This window comes from Eulemur rufifrons, chromosome 20 (assembly GCF_041146395.1).
Source record: "Eulemur rufifrons isolate Redbay chromosome 20, OSU_ERuf_1, whole genome shotgun sequence".
NCBI lineage: Eukaryota > Metazoa > Chordata > Mammalia > Primates > Lemuridae > Eulemur > Eulemur rufifrons.
Window position 1 is genome coordinate 32069069 of NC_091002.1, and position 17516 is coordinate 32086584.

A 17516-nucleotide genomic window follows, 5' to 3' on the forward strand; every position below is an offset into this window, starting at 1 on the left:
GAAAAAGTATAAAAAACATGTGTGGGCATGGATGGTTCTGAGAGCAAAATACTGCCTAGTTTATTGAGTACGATTATTGCTAATCCAGGGAAGGAAACTTAGAGCTGGAGCATACATAACATATTTGGGGGCAGAGGGCCATTTAAGTCTTTGGGGCATACAAAAAGGAAGAATGTCCGGGATTGAGTGGAAGGGGTGAGGAGAGGCTGAGGTCAGGGAAGGAATTCTTGCCTAGTCCAGACTGAAGTTAATAAGAATCTACACTGGAGTGCTGTTAACCCAAAGCCATGAGATCCGTGATAACTGGGAGAAATTAACAAATCTCCACGACTAACTAGATATGGAAAGTAAACAAAAGGGAAGTCAAAGGTAATACACATTTTTGAGCTGAATGATGGTGCATGATAAAAATGAGAAAATACAATGGCTGCCTTCTGTGAGAGACTAACCCTAAACTTGCTTGTAGAAGTGTGACATAGACGTGGTGGCAGGTCATCCTGCACTGGAGTTGGCCAACAGGAAGTTGAAGATGCTGAACTGAATTGAAGCCCCTAAAAGAGTAGAAAACAGAGTGACTGTGGTAATTCCTGTTGACACTGAAAATTAAGGAAAGAGAGTTTTGTATGGGAATGGTTGGCAACGGGCACCCTACCAAGACAATAAAGTCATTATTCCCAAACTGTGTGCCAGGGCACCCTCAGGTACCACGTAGAACTCACGGAGGCAGAGTGGACATTTTACATTTTTGAAGGAAACAGAGCAACGTCTGTTGGATATCGTGTGAACTATTAATATTAAGTTGGTTGCACCTTCTTGTTTAATAAATAGAATTGTTCTTTTATTTATTTTAGCCTAAGGACACGATAAAAAATGACCAAAATCCTATGGGTGCTATGAACTGGGAAAATTTAGGAATCTCTGGAATAAAAGTTAAGTCCTGAGAAATAGCCAATAGGTTTAGTAACAAGAAGGTTTTTATAATCGTAAAGCAAAATCAGGTGAACTCCAGTGGTTGGAGCAGAAGTGAGATGGTGACGTTGAATGATGTGGGGTTGGGGCTCAGCAGCTTTGGAGGCACCAATTTTTCTTCCATTTTAGGAATAGAAGTAAAGGAAAGTTCAAAGGTGGAACAAGAGTTCAAGATTCTGGGACCATAAGGAACATGAAAATGTATTTTTATGCAGAGGGAATTTATCCAGTGCAGACAGGAAGTGTGAGAGGGGAAAATGAGATGGTGGACAGACTGGGTCCTGCTGCAGGGGGAAGAAGGGTGGAAGGCAAGGCAAGAACCTTTCTCTTGGCAGGAAGGGAAAGTAAACCAAGTTAAGGACATACGACTAGGTCTATTAGAAATTGCACATGTGTTTTCCCTGAAACATTCACAACTAGCCCAAGAGAGAAACATCATCCCTGTTACAGAGATGAGGAAGCTGAGTTTGGGGTAATGAAGAGAAGGCAGATAAAGGTCTAAAGATCTTTTGAGACAGAAAAGAGAGAAGTTGAGATGGTTTCTTCTAGATTCTCTCCATCTTCCTCAATCATCTGACAATGCTCCTCAAACTGTAATGTGCACGTGCATCTCCTGGGAATCTTGTTGAAATACAGATTCGGATTTAGTTGATCTGAGGTAGGGCCTGAGAATGTGCATTTCTACTGTGCTCCCTGGTGGTACCCGTGCTGCTGTCCATGGACCACACTTTGGGTAGCAAGATCTGGAAAGCCAGGACATCAGCTCAGAGTCTCTAGAACAGGGCCAGGTCTCAGTAGGTGCTTGACAAATATTCATTGGATTGTGGCTGAACTGAATAGTTTAGACAAGATGTATGTGCTGGAAACAAAGGGGGAGGGAGCTAGTTCTACAGAGGGTAAGAATTAGTACAGCAGCAGGTCTGAGGGAGGGCAGAGAGCTTCCGGGAACCTGGAGGGAATGCAGTGCTGACACTTATGTGTGGGCTGACACTGAATCCAAAAAGTCAGAACTGAGTGGGCAGAAGGACTAAACTCAAGTTTAGTCTCTTCACTGCCTGGATGTCGATGTTGCTAAGGATGAGGACAGTAGGTGGAACGGAAGCAGTAAATGTGAACAGATGCTGGCATAGTCGAGAAAATATGAAAATATTCTGGAGTCGGGTGAATGATGGAGATGAGAACATGGAAACAGAAGCATGAATGTTATTGAATTCAAAAGAGTTCCTGGGAGACTTAAAAGTAGCCTGTAGAGTGAGGGAGGGTTCACCAAGGACCCCTCCCAGCTAACGCCAATGCCAAGTGTGGCAAAGCACCCAAATCACCAGGAGAGATTTTGAGGATGCTGATTCCCAGGCTCTGCCCTTAGACATTTGGAGTCCCCAGGCCCTGGAATCTGTATTTTTAAGACGTTCCTCCAAGTGGCTAGATGTTGCAGCCAAGGTGAAGGATTCCTGGATCACCTTCTATTGTTCCCTGGGGTGAATGAAAGAGGAGAATGGCCCTCTGGGGAAGGGAGGATGCTGGCAAGAGGACCCTTTCCATTAGAGTAGAGGCATTGTATTGTAAGACTCCCCGAGGAAATGGCCAGAGCCTTTGCATACTGGAATTTTTACATCTAGGCAGTTTGATAAATGGCACTACTACAAAGTAATATCTTATGATTTCTTTAATTGTTATGGTCATGCAGGCAATCTCTGTTGAATGATCAAATAGGCTTTCTGCTGGCCCAAGCCCAAGTTAATATTTGTTCAGATTTAATCCACTTCACAGATGAATGCCTCAGATTTCATGTTAATTTTAAATGAATGTGGATTCTTTATTATAATTCTCTCACGAGCTGTGGAGCCTGACTTGTCTGGGTTTGTGCCCAGCTCTGCCACTTACCAGCTCTGTGGCCCTGAGCCTAGAACCTAAGCCACGTGTGTCAGTGTGTCCATATGTAAAACAAAGATAACAACATCGACCTCAGAGGGCAACTCTCAGAATTAAATACATTAGTATCAATACATGTGAACTCTTTAAACTGTGCCCAGCATATGTAAATTATCAAGGACATTTTGCTAAATTATGATGATATTGCCTTGTCACTATTACAGCTACCACTTAATCGTATAAGACTAGTCAACTCATCTTGCTTTGTATGTTTTTGGGAAAGAGACTCTCCATCTATGGGAACCAGAAGTGAGGCCTTTCAAAGAAATCCACATCATCTATTCTGTGTTTCGGTAGGAAGGGTTGAGTCTAGTTGCTACAGCGGCCTGAGCAACGACAGAAGGTCCTTTTCTTCATGTGGTATAAAGAAGAAGTTGGCAGGCAAAATTACCTTCATGTAATTGCAACTATTTATTGGGCATCTATTGAATGTTAGGAATTGTCTGGAGTGCCAAGGATATGAAAACACAGTTGATGCTCTCTGGAAGCTTGGTTTGATAAGAAAATAAATGCAAGACAATGAATAATTGTGTTCACAGTGAAGTAATCAAAGTTCGATGGCAAGGCTGGGCACGGTGGCTCACCCCTATAATCCAAGCACTTTGGGAAGCCAAGGCAGGAGGATCACTTGAGGCCAGGAGTTTGAGACCAGGCTGGGCAACATAGCAAGACCCCATCTCTACAAAAAAAATTAAAAAAAAAAAACCTATTTGGGCATGGTGGTGCATGCCTGTAGTCCCAGCAACTCAGGAGGCTGAGGTAGGAGGATTGCTTGAATCCAGGACTTGAGCTTGCCAGGGAGCTATAATGATGCCACTGCACTCTAGCCTGGGCAACAGAGCGAGATCCTGTCTCAAAAAGAATAAAAGTTCCAGGACAGCACAAAAGAAAATTTCTGATGTTCTTTGTATCAACTAGAAGTTACCCACACAAGGACACAAACATCAGTTCCTAAGATGGGTAACTCATGGCATCTTTGAAGCAATTCAACAATAAAGAATTGTAACTCACTGTTGATTATAACTTACATTTGTATCATACTCATTTTTATTTTAAGCTTCATGGTACCTCAAAGAGATAAAGGCAGTAATAATCCCATTTACAACCGAGAAAATGTAGGTTCAGGAAATATAGGCCCTTACCCCAAATCCCACTTGTAATAAGACATAGAGTAGAGATTGGAACCTGGGTCCACACTGTTAGTTGTCTTCGCACTGAGCCAAGTTGTAGGAACTGCCCCAACAATCTATGAATTCTCTTTAACTCAAAAGAGATAATAAGAATTTCATATTAAAACATATAAACCTAGAAGATGTCATGGTTCTGAATTATGTCCTCATTGCTAGTATTAGATGTCTGGTAATTTTAACTATTGCTAAACATCCATTATACATTTTCTAACTGCAGATACTATTGTGTGGGGATGGGGATGGGAGGGAGGAGGCCCTGTTTGTGATCATGTAAAACAGCAATCTGGCATTTTGTTTCCCCAGCTTATTCAAAAGTTGACAGATGTTGCTGAAGAGTGTCAGAACAATCAGCTAAAGAAGCTCAAAGAAATCTGTGAGAAGTAAGCTTTCATTCCTGTAACAATCCACATGTATATCTACATTTATTAAACTCGAATTCCTGTTTGATTTTCCTTTTTTCCCCCCCATTTTACTTCCATTTCGACTTCAGAGAGAAGAAGGAATTAAAGAAGAAAATGGATAAAAAGAGGCAGGAAAAGATTACAGAAGCTAAATCCAAAGACAAAAGTCAGATGGAAGAGTAAGTAGAAAGCACCCCCCCCCCCCCGACATTTTACCTGGAAATTATTTTATTCTGTGTATCAGAACAACAGGTTCTTAACCATACAAAGACCCCCCTGAAGGTTCTCCTGTAATTAACCTTTCAAAATATCCCTTTCATAAGGTTTTTATAGTGAACTATCAAACAAAGGGCAGATCAGTAAAGGTTGGAGGCTTACCCAGGGTCTTTTGGATGAAGAGTAAGCAAAGAGCTTCCCTGGGGCCAGGCTAAATCCTCACCTCCCACACCATCGGATAACTGTCCTGGCATTTAGAGAAAACAGAGCTTGTGCCTTGGGAGGGACCTGACCTTTGTCCAGAGGCTGGAGGATTGCTTCTTCCTTGTAATGGTATCAATAATAAGAATGTTAAGAGTTGTGTAAACTTTCATCTAGAAGACTGACATTCCCATGTTTGTCGATTCCAGATGAGATGGTGTAATGATCTCTTGGTCGTTTGCTTTTAGGGAGAAGACAGAAATGATCCGGTCATACATCCAGGAGGTGGTGCAGTACATCAAGAGGGTATGTGGGTTTGCCACTCTCTCTCCTTTGCAATCCATGTGTGAATATTTTGGGGAGCTCATTGTGAGCTTCTGGAAGGAAATGCCATTTTGCCTTGTTGTGTTTCTTTATCACTAGTGCCCAGCAGAGCTGCTCCACAGCGTGGGCACTCCATAGTCAGTGTTTTTGCAAGTTGAATGGCAAACCGCTATACAAAAGGATTCATCTAAAGGTAGAATCATTTCCAAAGTCAGAAGCCTAGAAACATGGTGTGAAGGGGAATTTTCCCAAAAGAAACTTCAGTTGTCATCAATGATAAAGAAGACGGCAACTTCCAAGGGCCGTCTTTCTTATTTTTTTTTTTTTTAATTTGATGTTATGGCAATGTTCAAACATTTACAAAAATGTAAGAATAGTGCAGTCCGCTGATCACCACCCCCTCTGGAAAGCTTTCCATTCTTTCTGAAAACGTGCGCTTGAACATTTAGATGAAAATGATTTTCCCTATACCTTTTCTTATAGTTAGAAGAGGCACAAAGTAAACGGCAAGAAAAACTTGTAGAGAAACACAAGGAGATACGTCAGCAGATCCTGGATGAAAGTCCCAAGGTAAGCGGAATTAAATAATAATGTTCAATTATTTTATTTTATTTCCATTCAGGAAGAATAAAACCTTCCTAGTTCATGTAAGTACCTCAGATCAGTTCCCACATATGAAACTCACATATCTTTCTCAATGAAGGTAAAAATGCAGCAATATTCAGTAAGCATTTATCATCCACTGGTGAGCTTTTAAAAACTGCAAGTGCACAGAATCCACCTCCAGAGATCTGGCTTAGACTGGTCTGGAGGGTGGCTCAGGCACTGGTATTTTTAAAGCCACCACTCCCGCCTCCAGCTGATTCTAGTGTGCAAGATGCAGAATCAGAGACTAAGTAAGCTTCATCTTTACTTCAGTTCTAAATACCTGATGCAATGTTGCAATGCCAGATTCTGTCCAGCAGAGGATGCTCTGCACCAAAATTGCCCTGATTTTTCTCCAACAAAATATTCTCATAAATCAGGAATAAAAAAAAAAAAAAAACAGACCTTTTTTGCCCCCCACAGTAATAGTTTATTGGGGCTTTGCGTTAAAATTATCTTGTGCTCATTGTTTGGTTAAAATTGTCTCATGAATGTTAACTTTAAATGAACTGAATATAAATCAGATATTTTCAGGTTAGCAAATATTAATAGCATCTCAGTTTTAGAACATTTCATCCATTTTGATTCACCGCTGAATATTTTTCTGTTTGTGAAAAATGGGTTTTTCCATTTTCCTGCCCTTCTATCTGCTGTTTAAAATATCTACTCTAAAAAATACTGCCATTCCACACAAGTATTTTTTGAGTCCTCACAGCTCAAAAGTATTAGTTTTATTTCATTGTATCTTCCATTCACTGATTTAGTTCTTACACATTTCTTGTGGCTAGTTCTAAATATATTTTCATGGTGATTTCTCCTCTTCTGCTTTCATATATTTATCGTACAGGACATTTATTTAATATTTTTGATTTCTAAAGTTTTTAGGCTTGGCAATATAGATTCTCAAGTAAGAATTTATAATTACTTAGATATGTTGTTAATTCTTACGCTTCTCATATAAATATACAGTTCAGATATTCTTAGCCACCCTAGCAGTGAGATATTGAATCCAGTCCTTAAGTGTATGCAGTTTATAGTTTTGTTGGGGATGTCTTTTTATGAAAACCATAGCTGTAGAATTCTTAAGGTGGACACAATAAACACTGGCCAGTCTTCTGACTCAATGATATAATTGGATTCCTTGGGATTTCCATACCTAGATTTGCCAGAGCCAATAGGAAAAAGTTTATGTGTATAACAGGTGTTAGAAACAACTCGAGAACCCAACTGCCAGTGCAAAGAAACCATGCCTTTGTGGTCCTGCTCAACTCTGAATTGATCCATTATAAAAATGGATCTTCTGCCTTTTTCCTGGACACTTCAACAAGATTTATTTTAACATGGTGAAACATTGTTAATCATGAGCTGCCTTGAATCTGCTGCAAACATCCCAATGTATATTGATCACTTTGTATCTACTGACTCTGATTACAAGAAGAATCACCTTTTGAGGGGACTTTTTAATGAACTGTCTCCATAACCTCATAAAACAGTTGATAAATGTGTAATTCACTTTTTCTCTGATGCTTAATTTGTCTTTGTTGCTTCTTAGAACACAAGGTTTCTGTTTTAATTTCGCTCATCATCAAGAGAGAATTCCAGGAAGCTTTAGGGCATTTTAATTCATTCCCAGAGAACATTTCACCATGTAGCTACTGGCTCTTTTTTTTTTTTTTCCTCCACCAGGGAAATATAGACTGATTTTCCTCATTTCCCCTCTGACATCTTTGTAACAGGGTGAGTGACTCATCTCCCTGCATGAAGTTAGTCTTGTCAGACCCACCGCTGGGCTCTGAGACAGACTCCTGAATGCGGCTGGTATTTCCCCCAGTGTTCAGGAGAGAAAAGACTAACTTGGGGATTGAAAGTAGATTTTTTTTTTTCTTAAATGATTTATATGTGTCTCTAATCTTTGGCTACTGATGGGGAAATGTGGATTCTCCCTGCCAGCACCTATTGGGTCTCCCAGAAGCCAGACCACAGAGTGGGGACTGGCTTCCTGTAGACTGTGTTTTGCTCACTGTCAAGTCTTGATTGACTGACAGTTGTTTGTTTATGTTTGTTCTATGGAAGAAATCTATTTTTAATTTTTATCAATTTAAAGAATTCCCTTTTTAGAAAATATAGCTTCCATTGTTGAATATAAAATGTATACTATATTTTCCTTCTGGCAGTACCAGGACATGGGAACCATTTTAATTCCCTTTGTCCACTCTCCATTTTTTTTTTGAAATTTATTTTAATCCTACAGACTTTTAAACACGTAAGACATTTTTATTCTATGTTATACAATCAGTGTTCGTTTAGATTTGTCTGTCTATTTTCACAACCTTCTTTGTTAAACATTGTTTCTTGTGTCCCAGACGGTCCATTTGGGGTCATCCCCTTGTACTTCCTCTGGAAGTTCCTTGCATGTAGTCTACTGGTGATAAACTCTTTGGGGTTTTGATTTTTGTTTCTGTCCAAAAATGTCTTTCTTTTAAAGTGGATGAGAATCTACATTTCCTTCATTCTGGAATGATATTTTCACTGAGTATAGAATATTATGTTGGCCATTATTTTCTTTTGGCACATTGACAATAAAATTCCACTGTCCTCTGGCTTCCATTGTTGCTGATGAGAAGTTAATTGTGAGTCTTAATGTGGTTCTTTTGATAATAATTTGTGTTTTCCCCTGTTTAACTTAATTTAGATTTTTTTCTTGTATTTTATGCAGTTTTTAAATAACGTATCTAAACATATGTTTGGGGTGGCTGAATAGATAACTTTCATCACTTCTGTAAAAACTCTCAATTATCGTGTAAGCAAATATGGCTTCTGTTGACTTTTTTCCTTTCCTTCTAGGATTCCATACATATATTTGGGTATAAAATAAAATGGACCTTCTTACTCCATCTTCTCTGTCTCTTAACTCTTTTTAGTATTTTTCACTTTTTTGTCTATCTCTGCTGCCCTGTGGACAATTTTTTTCTGACCCTTTTTCTAATGCACTAATTCCTTGTTTAACCTGCTGTTTTACTCATCCACCGAGTTTTTAATTTCAGGTTTTATATTTCATTTTATTTCTATTTGGTTTATTTTCAGATCTACAATCTGTATATCCTAGTTTATAACAGAGAAGCTTCCTGGGAGATTCCTCCCTCTGGGCAGGCCTCAGGTTTTGAATGTAGGCTCCTCACCCTTCAAGGTTGTCAAAAGATAAACTCAAAAATTCCAGCATTGGCAAAAAAGCGTCAGGGCAAAAGTAGCTTCCAAGCTTATTACCTGTCTAGGTTCAATGTTCCCTTCAGTTTGGGTCTGATCACTCTTTAAGTTTTTGTGGTTCTGAGGGTGTCTAAAGATAGCTTAATATCATACCCAGCTTTTTAGGTTATTTTCAGTGGGAAGCATGATTCAAATAACCTAACCAGCCATTACCAGAAATAGAAAGTCCCCACGTAGTGTTTATAAATTTTTTGAATTCATTAACATCCGTACCAGTCTGGATTCAACTGGAGAAGCAGAGCCAGGAGGAGATGGCATGTGTGTGAGTTACAGGGAATTGGCTTATGCCATCGTGGTGGCTGGCTCTGTGCAGTCATCACAAGGCTGCGCCCACGTTCAATGCTGACCCCTGACAGCCAGACAGTCCAGGAGGTAAGATTACAAGCAGGGTCGGTGAGAGTAACAGAAGCTGAAACTTTTTGTCACAGAGTTGAGCACACACACATACCTGGCCCCAGGAGTCAGGCAACTAAAAGGAGAGCCACGGGGAAAGGGAAACGATTGCAGACCCAGCTGCTGCTTCACACCAACCAGACGAATCAACAGGTCAGCAACAATGCCTGTGTGTTACAAAATGGCTGCTGCCTCCCTCCTTAGCCCTCACTCTCAGGAGAATCCCTCACGTCACCCACCATAAGCCAAAGCACACAGATAGGGAACTCTGGGAAATGTAGTTCATCTGAGCCAAGTGGGCACATTAAAAACCATCACTGTTACGTAGAAATTGGAAATTTTTTTTTAAAACATTTCATTTCTTTTGAAAAAATAGGTTATAGGATTATAATATAAACATGCAAACAAATCTCTAGAGCTGAGAAGAGGCTGCCCCTTAGGCCCGATGGTACTCCGTAGGCTGCTTGGTGGATTTCTGTTGTCTGTTGGCCCCCACAAGGCAACTGAGTTTGAAACTTAAACAAAATTATAACTTAGATTGACTTGCATACCATTGATTCCTCCCCCTTCTCTTTGCCACATCAACTTTCTTTCTCCTTCCTTTGTCCATATTTTTCTTTCCTAAGGAGGAGAAAATATGGGAGTATGGCAATGGATGTACTGGATGGAGGGCAGGACCAGAGGAGAATTCTCACCACCTGCTAGAGTAGAGGGTTATGTGCTGGTAGGGTTCGGAGTGGCCCCAGCAAACACAGTTTAACGCTAGGAATAGGATGAGATGGGGTTTCATTCCATTGGCTTTTACCTGCCCACCTGCCATACACAAAAAAAATCCACACAATCATAAATGGAAAACCCTTTGGTTTTACTTCCACCTCTCCTGTGTGCCTGTCATCGTGCATGATTTGTATGAATTTTGCTAATACTAATTAGATTTTTTATTCCCAATATATCTCTAGTTTTTGTTGTTGTTATTTTAAGTCTGGCTTTGGTATAACTAGGATAATGAAAATAGTACAACATACACACACCCCAAACCCTTTTTAAAAAAAAAGAATGTAAAAATTTAATTGATTTCCAGAAACTCTTACCTGATTTATCTGTGGCCTTCAACATTTTGAGGAAAAGGATGGCCAACCTCAAACCAACAGAAATATAGTCATCCCTCCTGTATCTGAGGGGGATCGCTTCCAGGATCCCCTACAGGTACCAAAATCCACAGATGATCGGGTCCTTAACATAAAATGGCATAATATCTGCATATAACCCACACACACCCTCCCATATACTTTAAATCATTTCTAGATTATTTATAATACCTAATACAATGTAAATGCTATGTAAATAGTTGTTGTACTATATTGTTTAGGGGATAATGACAAAGAGCAAAAGTTTGTACATGTTTGTTACAGACACAACATCTTTTTTTTTTTTTTTTTTTTTTGCTGAAAGTGTTGATCCAAGTCTGGTTAAATCCATGGATGTGGGTATGGAGGACTGACTGTATTTACCTACAGAAAATCCAAAGAGGAAATCTATTAAGTGCTCTGAAATATTTGATGGAGCAGTACGTGGAGACCAGAGACAAGGCTGTTGCTAAAGGGGAAATGTAGGACCACTGAGCTGAAAAAACACTGAAGAAAGTTTCAGTTCCAAATAGGAAAACAGTTGCTAAGAATAAGAACTATATTCTCTAGTTTCTATGTATGATCCCTAAGGCCATATTAGTGGAACAAATCAACCCCTTGGAGTTTTATTTATACATTTTCTATCACCAAAAATCAATTGACTTGTGGCTACATTTATTATAATCATTAATTGAGGTTAATTTTTGAATTGAATAAGGAGGTCTTTGAATTTAAACCTGAAACCAAACCTCAAATAATATTTCCATATTTCAAAGAGTCACACACACATATATACACTAATACACACATTTATACCCCCCCACACATACACACTATACAACTGGGGTGGGGGGAAGCTTAGCAGGTTTAACCATTTGGCATCAAAATGGATTGTACCCTAGCTAATGATGCTAGTAGTATAACTCTCATGTCAAAGAGAGTACCCAGCAGCATGTATATGGTTTGGGTGCATATAAAAAAATAGGAAATAAGTTTTCTTCTATCTTTGGTTGAAAAGGATTTGTTTCCATTGCACCTTACATATTATCAAAAAAAAAATTAACTCTTAGATTTTGGGAAATGCATAATGAGCTGTTACAATTCTTAAGTTTCTTATTGGGTCCTTGTTTTAGGTATACTTGAAAAATATTATAAAGCAGTTAAGACATCTTTATAATTGTTAAGGTACCAACTGCAGCACAACCACCTTAACCAAGGCCACCTTTGTCTCTCACCTGGGTGTCTAAATAGTCTCCTAACTGGTATTCCTGCTACTGCTTATATCCACTCACAATCTATTCCCAACGTGACAGCCAGAGTCATCCTTTTAGAACATAAATTAAATCAGGTCACTCCTCTGTTCAAGACCCTCCAACGGCTCCCATCTCTCTTAGAACAAAAGCTTAGGAAGTCCCACATGCTCTCATTTCACTTTGCTGCATCCCTTCCTTTCCTCACTGACCCACTCTCTGCTCAGGCCATACTGGGCTCCTTGCAGGGTCTCAACAAGCCGGTCTATTCCCACCTTGGGCTGTTGTAGGGACTGTTTCCTTATCCCCCAAGTGTCTGCTTGGGCAACTCCCTCCTGTCTTTCAAGTCTTCGCCTGCATCCGTCTTCTCAAATAGGCTTTCTAGGACCATTTTATTTTAAGTTTGCAAGTCTCCTCCGCCACTCTCCCACCCCCGCCATCCTCCCTCCTTTTTACTTCGCTCTACTTTCTGTTTTTCATGGCATCTATCACCTTCTCTCATTAGGTCATATACTTCTTTCCTAAGTGGTCAGCGTTGGTCCCTCCCCATTAGAATGGAAGCTCCACAAGGGCAGGGGCTTTGTCTATTTTGTTCACTGATGCTGGCTGATGCTCCTGAGTTCCAGGCACTCACAAACAATGCCTGGCATGGGGTTGGTGTCCAATAGATACTTTTTGAATGAATGATTTATGTAGAGGGCTAACAAAATGAACATTGTATATTAAAAAATAATTCTCTCTCTTTGGGGGAGATAAGTAGAGCCATTAAGCCCAGACTGATGGGGCTGCACTGTTCAACTGAACAAACAGCTGTCAATAATTCAACACTGGCCAAGGGTGGTGCCTCACGCCTGTAATCCTAGCACTTTGGGAGGCCAAGGCGGGAGGATTTGCTTGAGCTCAGCAGTTCAAGACCAGCCTGAGCAAAACCAAGACCCCATCTCTATAAGAAATAGAAAAATTAGCCAGGCTTAGTGGTATGTGCCTGTAGTCCCAGCTACTCGGGAGGCAAAGGCAGGAGGATCCCTTGAGCCCAGGAGTTTGAGGTTGCTGTGAGCTACCATGATGCCATTGCACACTACCTGGAGCAATGGAGCAAGACTCTGTCTCAAAATAATAATGATGATAATAATAATTCAACACCATCTTTTCTCAAGTTTCTTGATTGTAGTGAGATTTTGTAGAGGATTTTTCAAAAGTAGTAGTTGTGATCATGTTTAACATCTAATCCTTACAGAAAGTGGGGAAGAGCCAAGGAGAATGCAACGCCAGTTCCATTGCATTTGTGGTAGGCCGGGTGCCTCACCACACGGGCGCTGTCGGGGTAGATGAAAGCAGTTGGAGGTGCTACATCTCTGTTCTAGAAGGAACTCAAGAGCCCTCCCAGACAAATAATTGGAAACACCGGGTGACTTAGAAATCACTTTCATTGCCACAAAAATGACAGCCTCCCTTTTTTTCCCACACAGGGGGACGGTTCCTCCTCATTCTTGTCGGAAACTTGCCATGAGGATCCCTCTGTTTCCCCCAACTTTACTCCCCCCAACCCTCAAGCTCTCAAGTGGTGACCACCGCCCCTCTGGCCAGGTAGGACTGGATGGGAGGGCTCGCTTTTGAGAGAAGGGTGGTGTGTGACCATCCGGTTTTCAGGCATCATGGACTTGCTCCTTCGTTCTTCATTCTTCTCTCTATATTCCCATTTTTTTTCCTGCTAAAATTCCCAGCCACACCCATGATGCCTTCCTCATCCTTTCCTGGCTTCCTCTAGTATTTCTTTCTTCATCATCATGCTCTCTCTTCCTGATATAAATTTCATTCTTCCATATCGTCTTCTTTCTCTTTCTTCTTTTTGTTCCTCTATCTGCAAAATTGGCTTCTTTTTTAATCTTGATCTTTCTGTCTTGTACTCAAACTATTATTCTCACTTTTGAAACTTTTTTTTTCATTCTTACTTCTCACTGCACTGTTTATCCATGGTCCTATTTTCTTAAAATCCAGTGGGATCAAATTAAATTCTCAGGGCGTCTTCTCAACCCGCTCCTCACAACTTACAACACCCCTCCTTTTGAAAGTTTAGCAAAATTCATTTTATTCCCACATGGAATTTTGAGTTAAGGGGACAGCTCAGGATTTCCTGATTCTGTAGAAGCAAGAGCTTTTGGAAATACCTCACTAATAAGGATGCTTGGGACAGGGGCTATTGGTTGCTGAGCAACTTCACCTTGAAAATTAGAAAGAACTTTGACTTGCCAGAGGAGATGCATCATGAAAACTATTGTATTCCTTTCACTAATAAGAAAATTGGCCTATGCCATCCTAAAGGCTGTGCATTTCATGGAGAAAAGAGGCATTACTACGATTATAGAGAAAACAAACTTCTATTCTGATGTAATGAACTAGAGTTTTACAGTGGGGCTTATAGTGTGTTTGTCTTCAAACTTCGTTGATCTTTCTATAATTTAGAAACACATCAAAGAATTACTGAAAACAACTCTTTACTGAGAAAGAGGTATAAGTTCTTCTTCTTCTTCTGCATCGGTTACTCTAGCTCAGTGCTTTGCAAATCATAATGGGTATATGAATTACTTGGACGTCCTGTATAATTGCAGATACTGGTCCAGAACATCTGGGTGGGGTGGGAGATCCTGAATTCTAACTATCTCCCGGGAAATGCCAACGCTACCACATTTCCAATGGGCCGCATTTCAACTGACAAGGATCTAGTACGTTCCTACCTCCTGTCTTAAGCACCTGGAAGAAGCTTTAAGCTGCCTTCATGGTGTTTTATTGTATTTGAACTTCCTGATTCTATCACAAGCCTGGCCCTTTGACATCTTTTTATTTTCTACTGACTGTAACGTTAGAAAGAGAGACACAGGGAATGCCATTTGAGAACATAGCTGGAGCTTGGCTCTGAATTCTGGTCATGTCCTCTTAATAGAGACAATTTTGTTTCTGTGTGACCTTGTTATGTTACATATTGGAAGGTGGGGCAGAGGAGAGGCATGTAATATTGATTTCCAGCTTCTACAGGAAGGCATCAGGGAGACCTTGAAAATGCCTTTCTCATTTGGATATAAATGTTAAGACTATTTTTGAAATGAATTATAAGCAGCATTGGATTTTGTTGTTGTTGTTGCACTTGTTACTGGCCTGGTAGTTTTGAGAGCTATTGTGAAGTATCTGATACCCCGAGTAGACCATAAGATTTTCTCAGAGGATGCAAATGACAGCAGAGCTAAGAACACGTGACTTGGGTGGTGTTTTTCAAAATAAATGCAATGGGGACACAAATGTTACATTTTTGTTGATGTGCTCTATCAGGCTTGTGATAGCCTGTTTACAACTTGCATTTTCTCCAGAATGTCAGCTGAGCTTCCCACTGAGCAAAAATATTTATTTTTAAAAAAGATAACAAGTATTCCCACAATACCTGGAATTTAAAAAAAAAAAATTGTTATATTGTTCATTTTTTGGTCCTCTTAGCTTTCCACATGTAAGAGGTTACCTAGGTTACATAAAAATGAACCACTTTCCCACTTTTCATGGTTAGGTCTCATTGCTAAAACAGGGAAAAAAAATCCCATTGTACCATTTTATATTTGAAAAAAGAACAAAAAGTTCTTTTATAGAAGTGTATACAAAATACATTTCTGTACCAATTTCAACGTTTCCCCAAATGTGTTTTGTGTTCTTGCTCTTTCCTTAAACATTTTCATTCATACACTACAGCTTAAAACAAAGTAAATGAATAAAAAGTAGTAGTACAAAAAGCTATCACACATTTGCCAAAAAAATTATTTTTTATTATGATAAAAGATTGATCCCAAGAATACTCATCACATAAATAGTTGGAATTTCACATTTTTTTTATTTGTGAGTACAAACCTGCATTGATGAAAAAAAATATATTCCTTGTTATCAGCTGGCCACTAATATGTGAAGTTGAATATGTGAGTTATACTCTATTTGGTAACTTCTGTTTTTTAGTAGCTACAATCACTGTAGAACAGGGTTTAAAATAAACAAACAAACAAAAAGACGTTTGCTCGTTTTGGGTGTATATGATCCTTTAGATAAAGAGCTATAGAATGACCAATTTCTAAAATTTCCAAGGACGTAGTATTGAAAAATTATAAATGTATGCCAGATATTTATTAAGTGCCTGCTTTATTCGAGGATATGCCAGTTTCAATAGAGAGTGCTGAAGAACAGAAAACATGGTTCCTATATGCTTTAAAATAATAAAAGTCAGTTTCAGACCACAGAAGGGCATTAAAAATTTTTTTCTGAAAAATAATAAAAACAATAATAATTAGCATTTATTGAGCACCTCCTGCATTATCAAGGATCTTTAAAACACATCACGTATATTATGTTCTTATTCCTGCCATTGTATACTTGAGGAAACTAAGGTTCAGAAAGTGAGTGAACTTTACAAACGTCATACAAGAGGGGCCAAACCTAGGACACGCCATGTGTATTGTGTCCTTCACTTTTTCAGTAAATATCTGAAGTTATGATTCTTTAGGATCCAGATGTCAATGTGTGTGACATCTCTTTCTCGTGTTGACATGGATAGGCAAACAGTAAGGGCATACCATGTGTGCCCCAGTATACGCACCTGGAGAATGGAGAGACCACCAGCCTCTTTGTTAAAAGAAGCATGTCTCTGTGAGTGGCCAGAAGGCATAGCGACCAAACAAATATCCCAAATGCTGTTTCCTATGCCGATGGCATCCTCCATCCTCCATAGTATCTCAGCCAAACCCTGCCAGGGATTTAGCCCCCAAACTGATCACAACAGCAAGTGCGGTTAAACATCACAAACCGCGTGTTCCCATTGCTCAAAATCGCTTGTTTTTAACAAGTGTCTTGGAGAAGGACATCTCTGAGCACTAGATTTTAGAAAACCTCCAGCCCTATGAAAACAGGACTCACCTCCAGGAAACCACAATTGGCCACAGCTTCTATCAGCGGCAAGGCAGGCCGCTGTTTTCTGCGTTTGTCACATCCGGTGGGGAAGCAATGCCACGCCGAGGGGAAGGGGACTCCCAGGAAGGCTTTGGCATAACCTTCCCTGTCCATGGCTGCTGAGGAGTTGCAGCCCCCCTCTCTACAGCAGCAGGATTGAGGAAGGGCCCCCCCACCCTCACCTCCTCCCAAACTTGGCTTCCCTCCCTCCTCCGTTCTTCCCTGCTTACATGCCATTCGGCTTATATATGTCAGTGCTTAGTTCAAACCCAGGAACCCAGTGGGTTTGCATCCTTTGAGATCATCTTGTCCTCTCTTCTGGCCCCACTCTCCCTCTTACATCCTTCTTTCCGCCCCAGCCCCGGAACAGCACTCTTGTCCACTAAGCCTACTTCTGAATTATACAAGAAAGGGGTTAGGGTATGCATTGGAGTTTGCAAGGAGCCTTTTTTTATTTGTTAAGTAATTGTTTTCCATTTGGATTGCATCGATTCATTCAAATAATATTTACTAGACCCTAGTGTGTACCCCAGAGGATACTAAAAATTTAAAGGAACATCCTAAGAAGAGAAACATCTGCTTTTAGATTGTATTTAAGTCTCAGCCATAGCACAGGAAGGGGCTTCTCTG

The 17516-nt window shown here is 40.0% G+C and overlaps 1 protein-coding gene across 2 annotated transcripts in view; it reads left to right on the top strand.

Annotated features, from left to right (window-relative positions):
- PLCB1 (phospholipase C beta 1) overlaps positions 1-17516 on the top strand; it is a 652483-nt gene that overhangs the window by 559291 nt on the left and 75676 nt on the right. Inside the window, exons 28-32 of one of the 2 annotated variants that reach the window (XM_069495451.1) lie at positions 4395-4471; positions 4582-4671; positions 5158-5215; positions 5717-5803; positions 13382-13499. In XM_069495451.1, the coding sequence (XP_069351552.1) occupies positions 4395-4471; positions 4582-4671; positions 5158-5215; positions 5717-5803; positions 13382-13480 (411 nt within the window). In that variant the 3' untranslated portion in view covers positions 13481-13499. The remainder of the gene's footprint in view (positions 1-4394; positions 4472-4581; positions 4672-5157; positions 5216-5716; positions 5804-13381; positions 13500-17516) is intronic. The other variant, XM_069495450.1, reaches the window with a different exon arrangement.